Here is a 15,950-nt window from a genome sequence, read left to right as displayed (position 1 = left end):
ATCTTTGAGTTCATCTCATGAAAAATGGGAGCAAAAACAGAAGTGTTGCATTTATATTTTTGTTCAGTGTATGTGTAAAACAGTATTGGACATGTCTAGTGACCGGAGGAAGGTGCTGTTTTCGCAGGAAGCCTGCACATGAATAAGGAACTGGAGTTGTGGTGCTGTGTAATCTGTGGTGTCAGTCCCGAGGGGGGTCCTGTTGACAGTCCATCTGATCCACACACTGCTGGACCCTCTCCCTCTGCTCTCACTGATGCTGGCAGCTCAGCCTGCGTGACCCTCCCCACTTCCTGTTCCCCTCCTGTGGCCCCTCCCTCTCCTGTGGCCCCTCCCCCAGACCCCTCCCCCAGCGGGGCCTCCAGCAGGTTCTGGAGGAGCTGTAATGCTGCCGGCTGCACGAAGAACATCTTCAGAGGTTTCTATAAGGAGATGAGCGACCTCTCCGACAGGATTCAGGCAGAGCAGGCCAGCCAGGAGGGTTAGAGACACGGACACTCTGCAGGCGTTGTTTATGTCTCAAACACTTTTATTAAGATGTCTCTCTTCTTCCTACAGATTATGATCTGGCGTTAACAGTGATGAGGGCTTCTGGGAAACTGTTAGAGCTTGTGGGCAATCAGCAGGAAGGTGAAGTACTAACCTTACTTTAAAATACTATACTATGTATTTTTTTAACATTCTATACTTTTCTTCCGGTATTTTAGACATACACATATTACTTTTTAGACAAACTTTATTTATGCTACGTTTTTTCATACATTTTTAACATGCTATACTATGACATTCTTTTAAATACTACACTATGACTGTTTTAACTTTATCTTTTTCTACATACTTTACTTTTGCGTTTTTTTTCATACATTTTTTGGAAATAGTGTACTATGACTTTTTGTGCCGTTTTTCCCGATATTTCCCACATAGTATATTATAACATTTCCTTCAACATACCATACTATAACTTTTTTTTAAATATTTTCGTCATACCATGCTATGATTTCTTTTGACATTACACTACACTGGGCTTTTTTCCAACATACTAGACTATGACCTCTAATTTCTTGTAGACAGCTGTGTGAGAGGAAATGAAGAGAGAATAGATGCACACTGCTTATTTACAAATAACTTAATTGAAAATATACTGTCTAGACCCTTAGACATCCCGTAAAGCAGAGGGACAATAATCACAGTTATAGACCTCCCCATGAGACGGACCACGAGCTGTCTGTCAGTCATTCAGTCTGTAAGAAGGCACTTCCCAAGGACTTTCTGATGGCGTACGTAGATCACCTTTTTATGTGGCATAATATGAAAAGATTACATTTTTACATTTTTCCAGAGTTACAACGGAAGCAAAGGGAGCTTCAGGAGGCAGCGGAAGCGATGGAGGAGGCCGTCTCAGCGCTGAAGAGAGATGAGAAGCAGCTGTCACAGTCACACCCACATCACAGTTAACTGTAGACAATGGTAAAGGGCTGGATGTGGAACTACAAAACTGCATCAATATAAGCATCGATAAATTCACAAAATAGTAACAAATTCGACCCAAATACATTTTTATTGATCCAAATAATGGGTTTCATTTTAAAACCTTTTATTAAAATGGAAAGAGAAATTATCTTAAAGAAGTTCCACATCCAACACGAGCAACTGACCCAAGTTTTGAAGAGTTTTTAAATTTTAAAAATAACTATTTTGCAAAGAAATGTGCATTTAAGTTTGATCCTTTTTATGACGTGAAGCTGACATATATTAGACATACGATATTATACACGTGTGCAATGTTTAAAATGTTTATTATACCGTATGTGAATGTCCGATGTTGTTCAATTTTAATAAAAAGTTGCTTCTCAAAAGGTGCAAGAAGAAGAGAAGTAGTCCAAAGATGTTTTTTATATAACTGTGTGTAAGTTTTTGAGTTTTTACCTCTAATAATGTCATTGCTGTGAAAAGGATGGATGCATTTATTTTAGTATAGATATTGTTCAAATTGGTACTCAAACACAGAAGAGCTGAAATAGTTCTACAGTTAGAGGTTGAGTATTTGTGGAGTCAGACATGTTTACATTATTGATGTTCAATCAGTCGTCTTGTTCAGGGTTACATTCATCAACTGTTGCAGAGTAAAGCTGATCGTCTTCATGACACGTGTTGAGTATTTCTTTTTTAAACCCTTTGAGAAAGTTTGCTCAAGTCAAACATTATAAGTTAAATAACTCATGACCCGAGTAGAGACGTTTCTTTCTGATATTAATCGACATACTACACCAAGACTTTTTCTGATCATATCATTCAACATACTAAACTATCATGTTTAAGAAAAAAATATTTTTGACGTATTTTCTACATACTATACTATGAATTTATTTTGACATCCTATATTATGAGCTTTTATACTACCCTATGACTGAAGTGATGGCAGTAATGAGGGCTTCTGGGAAACTTGAGGCCGGGCAGCAGGATGTAAACTCTTGTGTGGCTCAGGGAGGAAGGTTTTGGTTGCTACCTTGAGTGCACCCTATATATATATATATATATATATATATATATGTATATATACAGTCTATGGTGCACACTTAATAAATGTAAAACAAATACAACATATTGATAACTTTTCAACATGTTTTTTATGATATTTTCAACATTAAGTAAATTGTTCCATTGTTAACTTTTCTTACAGTTATTGATTAAATATTGCCCTTTAGTTTAAAACAAAAAACTCACTGTACTGGATCTTTCTGTGAAGATAGTTGCATCTCTGGTTTGTCAATAATATAATAATAATAGATTTATTAAGCGCTTTTACAGGTGCTCAAAGCAAAAAAATTAGACCGTTTTTTTTGTCATTCATCATCCTCGAAATCGACCAATAACGTTAGCAATGTTGACATGCAGCGGCAGCCGGAGGCTAACGATAGCTCACCTGCCTCACCACCATCATTGCCATCTAGCCCCACAAGTGAAGCTGTATCCGTGGCCGTGGCAGTGCAACCTTCTTCTCCAGCCAGCCAGGAGGAGAGGCTGGATTTGGCTGTTCTCGGCAGTGGTCCAACAGTTCCCTCAAGGGTCCCAACCAATAGAGGACTCTATGGCGCTATTGAGACCCCCGACGCCAAGATCAAAAGCTATATTATAGCAACCAGTCCATGTAGGCCTACCGGCCCATTCCCTAGAGACAAACATCAAGGAAACAGGTGTAATCCTCTTCTTAGTTCGCTGTGCCGTTGTCAGGATGTGGTGGTTTGACGCCAGGGCAGGCTGTTGTTGATAGCCTACATGTGGCACTTCTGAGTGGTTGTGTATGTCCGTGCGTGTGTGAGCGCATCAGTGTGCGCTTAAGTTTGGGGCGATGGAACAATATTTGCACCGGGGCCAATCATAACCTTGTTACGCCACTGAACCCAACATTCTAGAAGTGTAACTTTACTTTCTAGAAGTGTACATCAACATTCTTGAACATTAACTTGACTTTCTAAAGGTGCAAATCNTAGGGGACTCTATGGCGCTATTGAGACCTCCGACGCCAAGATCAAAAGCTATATTATAGCAACCAGTCCATGTGGGCCTACCGGCCCATTCCCCAGAGACAAACATCAAGGAAACAAGTGTAATCGCTTCTGAGTGGTTGTGTATGTCCGTGCGTGTGTGAGCGCATCAGTGTGCGCTTATGTTTGGGGGGGTGGGGGGATTGCCCAAAACAATATTTGCACCGGGGCCAATCATAACCTTGTTACGGCACTGGATGCTATATTGTACATTAAGTATGGTGCGTCACTACTTTCATCATCATTGTCTCTTGGACTTCCTTTCAGTCTTTTATTTTCATACAAAACATACAAAAAGCATGTTGAATGTCACGTTTTCTTATAAAATAAACTACCCAACAGTAAATACTAGCAGCACTAAAACTATTAGTCGATTTATCAATTAGTGGATTGACTGTAATTGATTTATTAGATACTATTTTGATCATTGTCAAGTCACTCTAAATGTAAATATGAAAANAGTAGGCCCACACAAACTTCAGAACACCGGGTTTGGGAACACTCAAAATTACTTGAAATGATTTAATTCCCATTTAACCTGTTATGGGGCTTTTTCCCCCCGTTTTTTTCTTCACGAAACTGTGTCTCAGGGCTTCTTAAAAACTAATAAACTATTCATGTGTCCTGCTCATTCAACAGGAAGAGACTCAGCTAACTGATGATATGAACCATGTTTACCGAAACAAAACACAAGTCTCACAAGAAGTTTTAGTTTGAAAAGTGTTCACCCCCCGTCTTGTCTGTTGCTTCCTGTCTCTGTGTTCCCTCCTGCCTGATTACCCGATTGTGTTCACCTTGTGCCCCTGTGTTTTCTGTGTCTTGTTTGTTTGATTAGTCCTGTGTGCATTTAGGTTCTGCTTTTTCTGTTAGTCTTTGTGAGATTCTTGACGTTGTTGGAAGGGTTTAGGTTCTGAGCGACTTTATGTTTTGTCTTGCCTTGCCTATTATTGACTTTGTTTGCCTGGCCTACACCTCCGGGGCTGTCCCGTCGCCGCCTTCCTGCCCATCCTCCTGAGCTGTCCCGTCGCCGCCTTCTTGACCGTCCTCCGGGGCCGTCCCGTTGCCACCTTCCTGCCCGTCTTCCGGAGTTGTCCCGTCTTCGCCTTCCTGGCCCTCATCCGGAGCTGTCCCATCGCCGCCTTCCTGCCCGTCCTCCGGAGTTGTCCCGTCACTGCCTTCCTGCCTGTTCTTCGGAGATGTCCCGTCAATGCCTTCCTGCCTGTCCTTGTGCCCGGCCCCCTAAGTTCCCCTGCCGCGGCCTTCGCCCTCTAGCCCGGGCCCCTGACTTTCCCGGCCAGTGCCTTGGCCCTCGAGCCCGGCCCCCTAAGTTACCCCATCGAGGCCTTCACCCCTGTCTTCGGCCCCCTGAGTTTCCACTGCCGCGGACTTCCCTGCCCTTTTGCCTTGCCCCCGGGCCGTCCGCCTGAGTCCCCATTCTCAGCCTCTGCTTTGCCCCCGGGCTGTCCGCCCGAGTCCCCCTTCTCGGCCTCTGCTTTGCCCCCAAGCTGTCCGCCCGAAAACGACTTAGTAAGTCTTTAAGAACAGTGAAATCCTCTGTACTGTATGTTGTATTACAACACTTTTATATGGTGGAGTAATTGATGCTTCAAACAAGACTTTGGGTGTTGTTTTTTGTTTGGAGAGATCAAACAGCAGCCCCCAGGATATTTTGTGGCCCATCTCTGTCCTGTTCAATTTTGATTTGTGGTTCAAAATGATGAAAGTATAGGCTGGTGATCAGTATTCACATTATAACCTTGTCAGACAACGTCTCAGTGATTGCACTCCAAACTGAGGAAGACATCAGCCGAGATCTAAAGAAGAAAGTTTTCTTCATCTCTAAGTTTTCCTATCAAACCACCATCTGGAGAACACATGGATTGGTGTGGATACACAGGGAGATGGAAGAAGGAGAACATGAGTTTCATGTTTTCTAAAAGCATTTTGTTTAGCTTTATTTTCTTTCCTCTTTACTGAATCCATGATTTAATTTGTTATCTCCTCATCTTCATCATCACCCTAATTTCTTGAATAGATTTTTTAGGATCAAAAACACATAGAATTTGCATAATTGGAATTTGAGCAATTAGGCCCATAACATTTGCAAAGTCATACAGTACATACAGACAAAGACATACAGTACTGACCCAAGAATTCAAACAACTGAAAAATGTTCACTGGAATAAATGGGGTACCATTTTGGAAACACACTGTAGTTCTCTTTATTTATCAATTTCAAGAGCTGTAACACGTACCAATCAATCAAGAGGATTCCACAACATGTGCAATATACAGGCCCTGATCAAACAATTGTCACTAATCTCTATCATTTCCTTGCAATCAGTGATGTCAGACAACATTCTTTCAATCAGGAGAGACGGTTTTGATGTAAGAATACGTATTTATTGCAGAGATACACAAATTAATGTAATGGTGATTTTGGCGATTAGGCCCTGCATGAGCGTATTATGCTTTGCAGCGATTATATGTCATTGTTTCATGCGTCATAGTATGCTGCATCTCATGTTATCTCTCAGTTAGGGTCCTGGTTGTATGAAACTTCAATAGTAAAGAAATGATAATACTTTAAGATTAGATTAGATTACTTTATTGTTATTACAAAAATGCAAGCACAGTGCAACGAAATTAAGGAGGGTCTGACCAGAGTGCAAAACAGTCAGCCATATACACAATTATCAGAAGTATGTACAAAATAAATGATACGAAAATAAAGGTAAATAGACGGGAAATGTATAAATAAGAATAATTACACAGATAAGAATAAATACAGTGAATACAGAATTGCGCTTCAGCACAGCACACGTCAACAACTAGGCAGTATGGGACAGCGTGGGGTTCATTGTCAGCAGTCTGACTGCTGAAGGGAAGAAGCTGTGCGTAGTCCTGTTTGTTCTACCCGGGAGGCTGCGGTAGCGTGTCCCAGAGCGGGTGCCACGTAGGGGGATAAACAGTGTATGGTTGGGGTGGGAAGAGTCTCTGATGATGTTTCGTGCCCTTCGCAGGCAGCGCTTTTCATAGACTGAGGCTATGGAGGGGAGTGGCATCTTGATGATGCGTTGTGCGATCTTCACCACCCTCTGCAGTGATTTCTTGTCCAGTTACCGTACCATACTGATATGCAGGTGGAGAGGATGCTCTCGATGGTGCAACGGTAGAAGTTCATTAGCACCTGGGAGGATAGGCGGAGTTTTGCCAGTTTCCTCAGGAAGAAGATTCGCTTGTGAGCCTTCTTGACTAGGGCTGAGGTGTTGGTGGTTCAGGAGAGGTCCTCCGAGATGTGGACTCCCCGGAACTTGAAGCTTCTGACCCGCTCAACCTCTTCTCCACTAAGATGGACTGGGGAGTGTGTGCCGTCTTTGTTCCTTCTGAAGTCCACAATGACCTCTTTCGTCTTCTTGGTGTTGAGAGCCAGGTTGTTGTTAGCGCACCACTCTGCCAGATGCTCAACCTCTTCCCTGTATGCCGTCTCGTCATTGTTGCTGACAAGCCCGACCACTTGTCGTCTGCAAACTTAACAATGGTGTTTGAGCCATGTACAGGTTTGCAGTCATGTGTGAAGAGGGAACATAGGAGGGGACTTAACACACAGCCCTGTGGGAGACCAGTGCTAAGGATGAGATTAGAGGATGTGAGCTTGCCTATTCTAACTTGCCCCAGCATGTTAGTGAGAAAGTCCAGTATCCAGTTGCAGAGGGAGGGGTCGATGCCAAGGTCACTGAGCTTGGTAATCAGTTTGGAAGGAATGATGGTGTTAAATGCTGAGCTAAAGTCAATGAACAGGAATCGTACGTATGTGTTGCTCTGATCCAGATGGTAGAGGGCAGGGTGTAGTGCTGTGGAGATGGCGTCATCCGTACTCCTGTTCAGACGATAGGCAAACTGGTAGGGGTCAAGTGTGGGTGGGAGGCATGATTTAAGCCGAGCCAGGACCAGCCTCTCGAAACACTTCATGATGGTCGATGTAAGTCAGCACAAGAGCTGAGTACACATCCGGGGATGCCATCGGGGCCAGCGGCCTTACGTGTGTTGGTCCTGCTCAGTTCAGCATGCACATCTGTGGTGGAGAGTGTGCGGGGCAGATGGTCTGCAGGGAGAGTGGCCCTAATGGCTACCTCATGATTGACCCTGTCAAAACGGGCATAAAAATAATTAAGCTCATCTGGAGGAGAGGGGTCAGTGGACGGGGGGGAGGCCCGGGTGGGTTTGTGATGGTCTGTAACCCCTGCCACATGCGTCGGGGGTCAGAGGTGTTAAAGTGCTCCTCAATCTTTAGCTTGTGGCAGTGCTTCGCCCTTTTGATGCCCCGTTTCAGCTCAGCCCTGGCTAGACGGTAGTCCTGCGCGTCTCCTAACCTGAAGGCGGTGTCACGTGCCTTCAGCAGTTGGCGGACCTGCCCATCCATCCATGGCTTCTGATTAGGGAATATTTTGATCTGTTTGGTGGTGGTGGCATCCCTGATTTAGGTGTTGATGCAATCCAAAACAGAAGAGGTGTATGCGTCAATGTCTACTTGGGAATCCATAGTGGCAGTTACAGCGAAGTTGTTCCAGTTGGTGATGTGAAGCTGATGCTGTAAATTGGACTCTGCTCCCTCAGGCCAGACTTTCACTGTCTTGACCGAGGGCTTGACTCGTCTGATAAGGGGGTGGTATTTGGGTAGAAGGAACAGTGAGATATGGTCTGACTGACCCAGAAAAGAGCACACTCCAAGTTCCAAAGTTCTTCAAAAAGAAAAAAAAATCAAAACATGCAAGAGACATACATGGGGCTGTATTCAAGTTTTTGTAAATTAATACATTTCTAGCAAAGTATAATTGAACAAGCTTTTACTTCTTACGTAAAATGGTGTTAACATGTGTTAACTTTATATAAGCAAACTAATTGGAATACCTTGTAATTGTAACCTGTAAACAACTTAATAATGTAACAGCATAGAAAAAAAGAGTAAGCTGGGATCAGATTTAATGAGAGACAAAGCCAATCGAGAATGATCACAACTCTGTGTGAGTTTGTGAGAATTACCGAAATGTCAACCGGGAGTTGAAAGCCTCATGAAGTCAGTATTAGGTGAATCCACCAGATGCTCTCTGAAGCTTAGCTGAGCATGTCTGTTTCAATAAACAACTCACACACAGACATATCCCAGAGGTTGAGCTTTAACCGCTTGATATGATGAAGGTAAGAAGCACACTGTGTTCCCTTTCTCTGGCTTTGGTTATTAAAACAGGTTGCCCTTCTGATATCTGAATAATAGATGGGTGAAATAAGGCTTGAATTGACAGAAAAGGCAAGTTTAGACCTTAGTTACATCAGTGCTGTATCTTTGCTGATGTTTCTATTGGAAGACAAGCATTCTTCCTTTATCAATTACATCCCCTCGTATTGATCCTGTAAAACAGCTTGAGCTCCTTGACCTAATTTCACAAACAGACACAGTGACATTGTGCCGGCAAATTAAAATTAAAATCAATCTCCCCTGTGTAAAAAAAAAAAAGAGTAGAGAGAGAGTGCATGAGAGAAAGAGGGAGGGGGAAGGGAGAGAATGGGAGACCTTAAATAAAAGGTGTCATCTTCCTGGGTGGAATTTTAATGAAGTGAATTCATAGTCTCTTCCCACCGAGAGAGGAGCATAGAGCAGCTGCAATTTATCAGCAAACCAGACTCAAACGACCCCAGTCAGAGGAGGAGGAGGGCTCTCATCAGTGCCGTTAAAAGCTAAAGCAGGCTAATCACAAGACTGGGTGTGAGATTAAAGATGGCGTCATTCTATTGCAAGACCAACACTCAACCTCTTTCTGCAAACATTAACTATTTTGATGGCTGAATTTGGCCTACATAACCAAGTGATCTGGTACACCTGGAAACTGACAATGATAATTGTTTTATACGTCATTGCAACATTTTCGGGACTGAAGAGGACGACAAAATGAAGACATCAACTTCAAAAGATTGATCTGTTGTCCAGATTCACTCAGCAGCTCAAGAACATGTACACCTAAATCACTAAAGACATCAGATTGATGGCAAGTTATCTATTGGCAACATTTCCAGAATAGATGCCAGAATATTTCTAAAAAGTGAAAGTGCTGTAAAAAAGGATTCCATGTGGTATGTGTTGTGACACAATCTACTCAACACCAAACAGAGTCACTTAGGATTGGCTCTAAGATTCTGCTGTGTCTTAAAAAATAGTTTGTGGCCCTTAAACACTGCCAGCACAACCACCAAATCAAACTGATAAGTATTATTTGCCCCGACATTTCTGACAACTTCGTGTCGGCTTATGTTGTAGTTGCTCTTGGAGCAGCAGAAGTATCTCTCAAATATTTCAATAATGAAAAAATTTAGGTATTTTTGCGTTTATCTATGTTAGCCAGCTTGCTACTGTTTCGATCAAAAACAGGATTGTAATGGTAAAACATAACAGATTAATTCAATGGAACAAACAATCACCTACTATTATTGCACAATTATCCTTTTTTTCTTCTACGCGTCTCCAATTAAATGTTTTGCCCTTCAGTCCTTCATTTTTTTTGAGGGGCCTAAATGTTCATTCAAAATATCAAATGTTTCCATGCTTTAACTCAACTCAGGGATTGTTTGTAATCATAAATATATGAGTTAATGATCAAAAAGAGCATCTTTAAATGCCCTGTTATACTTAAAGATCACTTAAAGCAGCTCCATCAAAACAACTGAAGCAATAAAGCTACATTAACTTTTCTCACCCTCAACTTCCTAAGCAACAGTCACTCAGAGTTCACTCACTCAGCACAGGCTATTCCAATACAAACATATTTAACAGCCCTCTTTCAGATGGAGGAAAGCGAGAGAAACCAATTGGGACGTTAAAGAAAGCGTTATTAAAGTCTCCTTAATCAACAACTTATATCCAATCTAGGCAGAGTTGGGGACAGCAATTCTGCAAATTCACGGATCTGGTCCCCCTCTTCACTAAAATGTCGGCATCAGTCATTCAACAAAACAGCATCAAACAAATTCAGGCATTTACCAAACATAATATCATCAGTCGCTATGCAGATGACATAATATGGTTTGTTGACTAAACCCACCTCCATAAAATAATGATTACAAATGGTAAATGTGTTATTGGCAGAATAGTGAAACATGTAAACGTCAATGCTCAATACAAATTATTATTTATTTACAACGATTCGAATTCAACCAATATTTTACATCACTACACCAAATCACCAAATAATATTTGGTGACAAACAGGATCAAATAAAAACTGGCATTCGTACAATAAAGAATGTTCAAGCTCCCCATACATATGTATTTGAATCCAGCATAACCAGGCAACACATGGATGACAAATACATACTCTGTATAGAAATTGACATCACATACTTTTCTTAGTCAATCCAACAAAGAACACTGACTCAAAGAATTAATAATTAGAAGACTACTTTAAGCTAATTTATAAGAAATATTCTCTTTGAGCAACAATTCCAACATGCAGGTCACACAATACAAGATAATCCACCAAGTTCTCCCCACTCAAGACAGGCTGTTGGAATTGGGGTTGGCACAATCTGAAATGTGTTCAAACTGTACACAAAACATTCAACACCTACATCTACTTTACACTTTTGGACAGATACCACTACCACACTTTTACGCCATTTGACTTTTTCATAAAATCTCTAACCCTCACCCTTATATATTCTTTAATTATAAATGAATCTATAACTAATACAATGTAATATAATTAAGCAATAGCTCACAACAGGCCGTGGTATATGCTCATTATATCACAGCTAAGGAGCGTGGTTCGGCCCGACGCTAAGCAGCCCAACTTGTATACTGTTTTTCTCAGGCGCGGAGGGATACTGACTTGTTGTGAAAAGTAACTTACAATTCTACCCGTGGTATATGCTTAGTATATCACGGCTAAGAACCAATGAGATTGCTTCATTTGACTTGTCCTTTTTATAATATACATTATTACATTTTAAGAAAGCAAATGTTATTTTACTTTTCTTTTTGTCTTTTTGTCGCAGCTATCATGCCCTTCTTTGTGTCCTTTGATGAACTTCTCCATTATATTCAGTACTTTGGGGTGCTTTATTCTACCTGACTGGCATATGGATGACATCGGTAAGGGTTTGGTCCCCTCAAACAACAGAGAAAGAAAAAAGAAAAAGAAAAATTGCAGGCAACAACATAATAACTCACTCATAATGGACTAGCTTTCTGTCCGTAGGGTCTGGTCAACACACAAACATACATAATTGGAGGGGTGATTAAGGAGTGCGATCAAAATAAAAAAAATGAGCATAATTAATCTTTTTTGAAACAAAAGTGTCTCCTTTAATACAAATCAGAAACACAAGACACTGTAAGAGTTGAATTTTAACCAGGGAAGTTAGTACCAAGATAACTATAACTGGGTTTGAAGCTGCCCCTAGTTGTTTATGTGTACTTGAAATGGAATTGAAATATGAGAATTTCGATTTTTATTTTTGGCCACAACATATCAATCAAGAGAGTCTAAAGTCCTGGTAGTTTCTCTGAAAAGCTACAACATGTTGTGCTTTTGAAACAGCTGATCCTGGCACAGTTCTACTCAAACCGTTGAAAAACGCTTACGACAATTCCAAAAAAACTTTATATTGTTTAAGTCTCCAGCAAAAACCTGTGAGTTTATCCCCCATTCCTTTACATCATTTATTTTTGTTTACACAGAAGTCGTTTCTCTTTAAATTTCAACTTTGCATCGGAATGGATAAAAAGCAACCAGGTCATTTAAATTCTCTTCTCATTATAGTCTGGGAGGAACAGATAGAGAGGTCCAATTTACATTTAGATTGTTTCTGCTGAAGTAAATTAATCAACACTGCAGCCCGGCCGACTCACTTGTACAGAATACCCAGAAGACTGACACACATGCATACATATATTTTATGTATAGTGTATATAAATTCACACGTATGTGACACAAAACAAAGTTCTTTGTATATTTGTCTACAAATCAAAGGGTGAATCAATCCACCACAATCTACTGAATATGCTCTTTACTGTCAATTCTTCACCCAGTAAATCACAGCTCCAATGCTTTAAAATACCATTATTACATGTGAGAGAAAGAGCTTAACTCTTTTACTTGATTTACTTTGTTACTGTTTCAATGCTAACATCAGTTTTTTAATAGGACGGTTTTAGATTGACCTGCTGTTTTTGTGGCAGCAGTGAATATAAACCATTGCATTTTTTTAACAGCTTTCACCATTGTCTCATTACAGTCTTGGTTGTTCCTTATAGTTTATTTTGCCCCTGGGCTATTTCCAATGGCAACATTCTGCCTCATTTATTTAATTACCATCAGTTGTTATTGAACAAACTAAACTACTCTTTAGCTAAACTCATTTGTGTTCACATTAACTACAGTTACGGTCTGTTGAACATTTGATTTGTTGTGAGCAACATGGAACATAACTAACTTTCAAGACTCATTTTGATCATAATGGTTTAAATTAGGATGGTTTCTCCCACAAATGAATAATTTGTCAACCTTTATAAGATCACTCTTCTATGTGAATGGTGAGGTAAGGCTCAAACTAACATTTTGACATTTATGCATCGCAATTGAGGCTCAGCTTGTACAGAATTTTTCTGGATTTACTAAGCTGCCAGTTACAATACAACAATATCTTAATGACAGACAGATGGGCCAAGCAGTTGTTGCTGTAGGATTACTGGTTCTGTGAACAAAAACAGTCCTTTCAAACAGCACTGAACAATACTGTGTCAAAACAGCAGGTGAATAAAAAGGTGGAATTGCAAAAACCTTTGAAGAGTTCTATCTTTCCAAAAATGTATTTAGTTTACAAACCAAAAGCAGCATACAAATATTTTATAAATGTGTTTCTTGTTATATTACCTTATTTTCTGGACTACAAGTCGCAACTGAGTATGAGTCGCTCTTGTCAAAAAACATGTTGTTAAGAGAAAAAAAACATATATATGTCGCTTCAGTGTATACGTCACATTTATCCACTGTAGTCTTCATCCTCTTTGTCGCTGTGAAGGTCTCACTATCACCAAGCTAGCTATCCATCCAGTTAAACACTTTTAAAGAAACTCCGGCACAGATGTCAGCTTTACTGAAGTTTAATACATTGGGGAAACTGTAAACACAATACAGACATGGCACACTGTTATTAACTGCCCGACTGACGAGCTGAATAAAAAAAAATAAATCCACACAATGAGCTACAGCACATAATACTGATACGCAGTGGCGGCTGGTGGAAAATATTTTCGGTGGGGCTGTGGAAATGGTGACCAAACAATACTAGGGGGGTCTGGGGGGATGCTCCCCCGGTAAAAATGTTTGAGAAAAGACCCCTTAAATTAGGACTTCTGGTGATGTTAGAGGGGAGAAAGGACAAATTGAGGCTTAAAAATATGAGAAGACTGATCAATACCTCCATAATCTTCAGTGTGGTTAGCTATGAATCTTCCAAAACTTCCAAACACCTTGCCCTGGACATAGTTTCTACGGCATAAACTGTGCAACAGTACAGTAGGCCCACACAAACTTCAGAACACCGGGGTTTGGGAACACTCAAAATTACTTGAAATGATTTAATTCCCATTTAACCTGTTAAGGGGCTTTTTCCCCCCGTTTTTTTTCTCACGAAACTGTGTCTCAGGGCTTCTTAAAATGTAATAAACTATTCATGTGTCCTGCTCATTTAACAGGAAGAAACTCAGCTAACTGATGATATGAACCATGTTTACCGAAACAAAACACAAGTCTCACAAGAAGCGTCTCAATGAGCCCTGAGCGTAAAAAATGCTAACGCACTCTAGGTATACATCAATCGATATACTTATCGGATATGCACAAACACGCTTATGCTAACAAGCTGAGATTCCACAGATTCTAGAAATATAAGTATCATCACTGAGCGATCAGAACTCGCGACAGGGTAAGCAAATACAGGCATCACACAACGTAGCTTTAGGTAGCAAACTGCCATCAGATTTGACGACGCTGATTGGCTGAAATTATGTTTTGGCGGCAAAAACAAAAAAAACGTGGCTGAAGGTTAATCCATAGGTTAATCCAATGTCTCTGTCACTTTGAAAAAGTATTGATAATCCATAATTAAATTTTTATGTCAAAAACTGAGTTTTCATTAGCTGCTAATGCTAGCTTCCAGAGTGAATGACAGCTTCCTGTTTTGTCTCCTTGGATAAGAGTCCAAACAACTCACAGACTGCACCGGGCGCTGACGTAGGCGCCCTGTGACCATCAGATTTGACGACGCTGATTGGCTGAAATTATGTTTTGGCGGCATAGTTTAAAGATAGCAACAGTCAGTTGCTAGTGGCTGCTGCTGCACTGGTTGAGGGCTCCTCTCTTAGCGCCCAGACGACGAGAGAGAGAGAGGGTAATGATACACGGCAAGGCCAGGCAGGAAACATGTGACTTATCAGTCACTTTAGACATCGTAACACAATTTAAACGATATTTTATTGTAGATTATACATTTTACTGATACCAATTATATAATATTTACCTTGTTCATTAAAAAAATATATATATATCTTTTTTTCTTTTTTTTCTTTTTAATGTGGGAAGAGGTGGGGCGGCCGCCACTGTATTATACGATATTACTTTATTTGAAATAAAGTAATATCGTATCGTATCGTAGATCACAGCTCCTCATATCTGTTCAGAAACTGTACAAAAGTTAAACAAGTACAAACCACAGACTGTCTGTGTCATGGTGAATACAGTCGCTGGTTTATTTATGTCTGTAGGCCTTAAAAATAAAGGGTTCACCCGGTAATTATAAAAAAAAGGAAGTTCCCGTCTCCTTGAAGGTTCACGACACAAATTAATAAATCCATCCGACACATAATAAAAAATTAATAGAATATCCTCAAGAAACAAGATAATTCCGATTGTCAAAATATATTACAATATTATCGGATTATTTACGTTTTTTTGACATCAAAAACGAGTATTGTATTTATGTTGTGAAATAACGATACTTTATACAAAACGCGAGGTCTGTTTTTACAAACCTTTTTCCCGTTTTTACCGAAGAAACCAGTTTTCCAACGTCTGGGGACGAGATTACGAGGCTCAAAGTTGGACGCCAAACGGTCGCACAATGAAGCGTAGTAAGTTTGTTCTGCGGCGACCGAGATTATTAATGGCCTAATTACATTATATGAAGTTTACTACGGCTGCTGTTGTATGACTATTGGCCATCATTTTTGTATTATTACGAACTGTTCAGCGTCTGTTACCGTCCGCTTTTGGAAAATTTACGACAAAGACTTACTCTTACAGCTGGTCCGATTCGATTGAACATTACGAAGAGTGAGTGTGAGTATTGTTGC

The 15,950-nt window shown here is 40.5% G+C and overlaps 1 protein-coding gene across 1 annotated transcript in view; it reads left to right on the top strand.

Moving 5' to 3' along the window:
- Positions 1-2,142, top strand: part of phf11 (PHD finger protein 11) — a 7,734-nt gene extending 5,592 nt beyond the window's left edge. The window contains exons 8-10 of the mRNA XM_010778631.1: positions 128-481; positions 559-630; positions 1,340-2,142. Coding sequence (XP_010776933.1) covers positions 139-481; positions 559-630; positions 1,340-1,455 — 531 coding nt within the window. The 5' untranslated portion in view covers positions 128-138 and the 3' untranslated portion in view covers positions 1,456-2,142. The remainder of the gene's footprint in view (positions 1-127; positions 482-558; positions 631-1,339) is intronic.
- Positions 2,143-15,950: the final 13,808 nt, after the last annotated feature.

This window comes from Notothenia coriiceps, unplaced genomic scaffold, assembly GCF_000735185.1.
Source record: "Notothenia coriiceps isolate Sejong01 unplaced genomic scaffold, NC01 NC01_scaffold00019351, whole genome shotgun sequence".
In the NCBI taxonomy this organism is placed as follows: domain Eukaryota; kingdom Metazoa; phylum Chordata; class Actinopteri; order Perciformes; family Nototheniidae; genus Notothenia; species Notothenia coriiceps.
The sequence above is the reverse complement of the archived record's forward strand: the minus strand, read 5'-3'. Positions and strand labels throughout refer to the sequence as shown.